This window comes from Myotis nattereri (assembly GCF_964212035.1).
Source record: "Myotis nattereri genome assembly, chromosome: X".
NCBI classification, from domain to species: domain Eukaryota; kingdom Metazoa; phylum Chordata; class Mammalia; order Chiroptera; family Vespertilionidae; genus Myotis; species Myotis nattereri.
Genome location: NC_138078.1, coordinates 18597939 through 18601603, shown reverse-complemented (window position 1 = coordinate 18601603; position 3665 = coordinate 18597939). Strand labels below are relative to the sequence as shown.

The 3665-nt window shown below is 42.3% G+C and overlaps 1 protein-coding gene across 1 annotated transcript; it reads right to left on the bottom strand.

Annotated features, from left to right (window-relative positions):
• Window positions 1-686: 686 nt before the first annotated feature.
• LOC308511518 (ferritin heavy chain-like) lies at window positions 687-1025 on the bottom strand (the record flags this gene model as incomplete). The annotated part of the gene is made up of 1 exon (XM_081081546.1): window positions 687-1025. The coding sequence occupies one exon, from the start codon at window positions 1023-1025 to the stop codon at window positions 687-689; it is 339 nt and encodes a 112-aa protein (XP_080937672.1).
• Between the last annotated feature and the right edge of the window lie 2640 nt (window positions 1026-3665).

The following is a 3665-nucleotide window of genomic DNA, read 5'->3' as shown; positions in this document are numbered from 1 at the left end:
TAACTGTAATGTTGCTACTGTTATGAATCCTAATGTAAATATCTGACATGCAGGATGGTCTTAGGCGACCCCTGTGAAAAGGTCGTTCGACAGCCAAAGGGGTCGCGAACCACAGGTTGAGAACCGCTTCCATATATGGACATTGTTGTAGAAGTTTTTGTAGAGAGGTATCATTTCACTTTTTTCTTATAAAAACTTCAAGGAACAGAATGTATGGATTATGTGATAGTTGTACATTTCAGTTATTTTAGAATATGCCAAAGTGTTATGTGGTGTGAATATACTGTTATACTCCCTACCATCATTATACGAGAGTCACATTTGCTCTATCTCATGCCATCATTTGCTATGGTCAATATTTTTCATTGTTGCCCATCTAATAGGTATCTCACTGTTGCTCTAAATTGACTGGTTGTAATCAAGTCTTAGTTCTGTCTGTTCCAATATCCTCAGTGAATGAAGGAAATGAATTCCCACCCCCACCCCCGTGATGAAATAGGTGTTGTTTTCCTTCCCACTTACTTATTTTTATTTTATTTAAGAACCAATCACTTTATTTGAAGAAATATTAAAACTTCAACATGAAAACTGAAGTGCCCGTTTTGCAAGGGCAATATGGCAATAGGCATGCTGGGCAGGGTGGCCAGGGGAAGTCACCCCATGGCTCTCAGGAAGGCAGTCCAGGCTCAGTTCTCCTTGCTGGCACCCAGGGTGAGCCTGTGAAAGACGTACTCTGCCAGGCTGGATGTCGGGGCTCCCAGCTTGCACAGCTGGGTGACACTGGCTCCCAATCTGTAGATGAACTTCACCTCCTGGCTCAGGTAGTGGTCCCTCAGGAAATTGCACAGGTGGGTGTCCTTCTTGCCCGTGGCCAGCTGGTGCAGATGGAGCAGACTCTGGTTCACCATCCTCTCCACGTGCAAGGCGCTTTTCATGGCTCTCAGGCCGCTCTCCCACTGGTTGCGGTCAGGCCTCCTGATATCTCGCAGGCGGATCCGCCCCCCTCCCTGATTCTGCAGCCTCATCCTGCTCCCACTCCCTCCCTCCACTGCCACAGGAAGAAGGTAGCCAAGTGCTGCAGGGCCTCGTCCTGGTGGTCGAAATAGAAGGCAATGGGCGTGTACACGTAGGAGGCGTAGAGTTCCAAGTTAATCTGGTTGTTGATGGAGGCCTCGCAGTTGGCATGGTAATTCTGGCGCACTTGGGAGATGGGGCCCAGCACCGCCCCTGGAGGCGTAGGAAGCATGGGTGGAGGCATAGGTAACAGGTTTTCCAGGGGTGCCCCCCCAAACCCTCCCTCCCCCAACCAAGTAGATCAACAGAGCCTCATGGCAAGGGCTGTGGGACAGGCTGTGGGGCGGGCGAAGGCGGTGGCTTCTCCAGGGACCGACCGGTGATTCCCACTGTGGTGGACGAGGGCAACGGAAAGCTGAGTCAGCAGCCGTGAGTGGCGGTGGGGACCTTGAAATGTCCCTGAGGGACCCCCCCCCTCCCAGGGTGGCCGGAGACAGGGGTTCTCAGGTGTGAGGTTACAGGCAGCTGACAGCTGGCTCTGAGGTGGGACCATCCAACCTTACTTTTTTTCCCCTTGATTTTTTAATATTTTTTTATTTTATTGTTTACGGTATTACAAATAGTAGTACATATGTCTCCTTTTTTTGTCTCCATTGGCCTTCCCCTTGGCCTCCCTTACCCCCACCCCCCACCCCCCATCCCCCACCCCCGGCACTTGTCCTCACCCCAGAGAATCCAGAATGTGATTTAAAAAAAAAAATAACCACACGCAAAAAGTTAGGGGTTGTGCTTCCCCCTACGTTTTGCGTGTGGTTATTTTTGATCACGTGCTGGATTTTCTATATGAAATACTAGAGGTCATTGAAGTTGCTGAGTGGTTTGATCTTTTCTTCAGTGAGCATTTGCTTTTGAGAGGCAATTAAGGTGGGGATAGTTCATCTCATCACACTCAGTGATTGAGTTTTTCTGGAAACCGGATCCCAGGTTTTGTGTTTTCTATTTTAGGTTCAGATAGCCATTAGGGCATAGCCACCTGGGGGTGCCTACCGAACCCCTGGTTTGTTTTTCAGAGTCTCTCTCCCTTGGTGCACAGTTAGGTACAACTTGTGGCCCTGCGTTGGTTGAGACGCCTGGAATCCTGTTCCGTTGCTTAGCTACAGCTTCCTGTTTAGTATCTTGGATCCTGAGTCTCATCGTTGGAATCAGCAAAACACTTCAAGAGCAACGAAGTAGCAAATTCAGGTGTATTTCACCACTTAGGCTTCTCTTCTGAGATTCCACCTCTTTAAATGCTTGCTTCCTTGGGTCCTGATGCCTTCAAATAGTATCTTTACTATCTTCCAGCTTTCTTAATGTTTCTCAGCAGGATAGTTGGGCTAAATAGACTGCTGATATGCCATGAGTGGAAGTTTCGTCTCTGCAATCACTAGTTATTGAAATACTTTTGGATCTGTATTTTTTTTTATTTTATTGAAAATTAATACACTTTCTATGCCCATAAGACAAACTGTTTTTGTGAAGACACATGATCTTCCCAGGATTGCATTTTTTCTTATCAGTTCACATAATGTATTTCAATTTAAATATTTCATTGATTCAATAAATTGTTCTTCAATTTCCAATGTGTGTCAGGTATAAGCCATGTGATGGTGGTATTAATGAGGTACAATCCAGTGGGAAACAAACACAGTAAATAATGAGTATATTATAAAAGATAAATTTAGGAAGAATTCATTATACAGCCATGGTAATGAGATTACTACCTATATGCCATGTTTAATTGCTGCTCTAGGGATTGGCATATAAATCTTTATCTTATTCTGGTCTATTTAGAGTTATGATAGAACCACTCAATTTGAATGTATCCTCCCAACACTTTATTTCCTTAAATTCATTTCCTTTCTTTGTTATATTTCTAACATAACAAATATATTTTTGTCATGTATTTTGTATATACAATATTTACCATTTTGCTTCATAGAGATACATTTCCAAATAGAAAAAAAAGTCATATTTATCCACATATTTTCTCTCTGCAATATACCTCGCTTTTCATTTCCATGAGATGTCTTTTCTCTTCAGCTTAAAGACTTTGCTTTAGTATTACCTGCATTATAGTTTGTCTAGTGACACGTGATCTTAGATTTGATTGTGTTTTATTTCATTCTCAGTTTGGAAGGATAATTTTGATGAACATAGAATTCTTAGTTGACAGCTATATTTTTTGCTTTCAGCATTGGGAAGATGCTGCCCCATTTTCTCCATGTCTCCATGGATAAATACTCCTGAGAATGCAGGCATTTATATCATCATTCCCAGGTAGGCAATTCATCTTTATTTCTCTGGCATTTTTAATGTTGTTGTTTTTTAATTTGTTGGCTCTTAGCAGTTTAAGTATGATGTACACCCATGAATGTCTGTTTTAATCTAATCTGCTTTGGCTCTATTGATCTTGTGTCTTTAATTTGACATATTTCTAAAATTTGGGGAATTCTTTATTTCAATTTTCACATTTTCATATTTAGTATATAGAAATGTGATTGTTTTTTTGTGTTTGATCATGTATCCTACAACCTTACTGAAATCACTTATTACTTTTAGAACGATTTTTAGTAGATTGCTTGTAAGTTTTGACAGACAATAGTATCTTC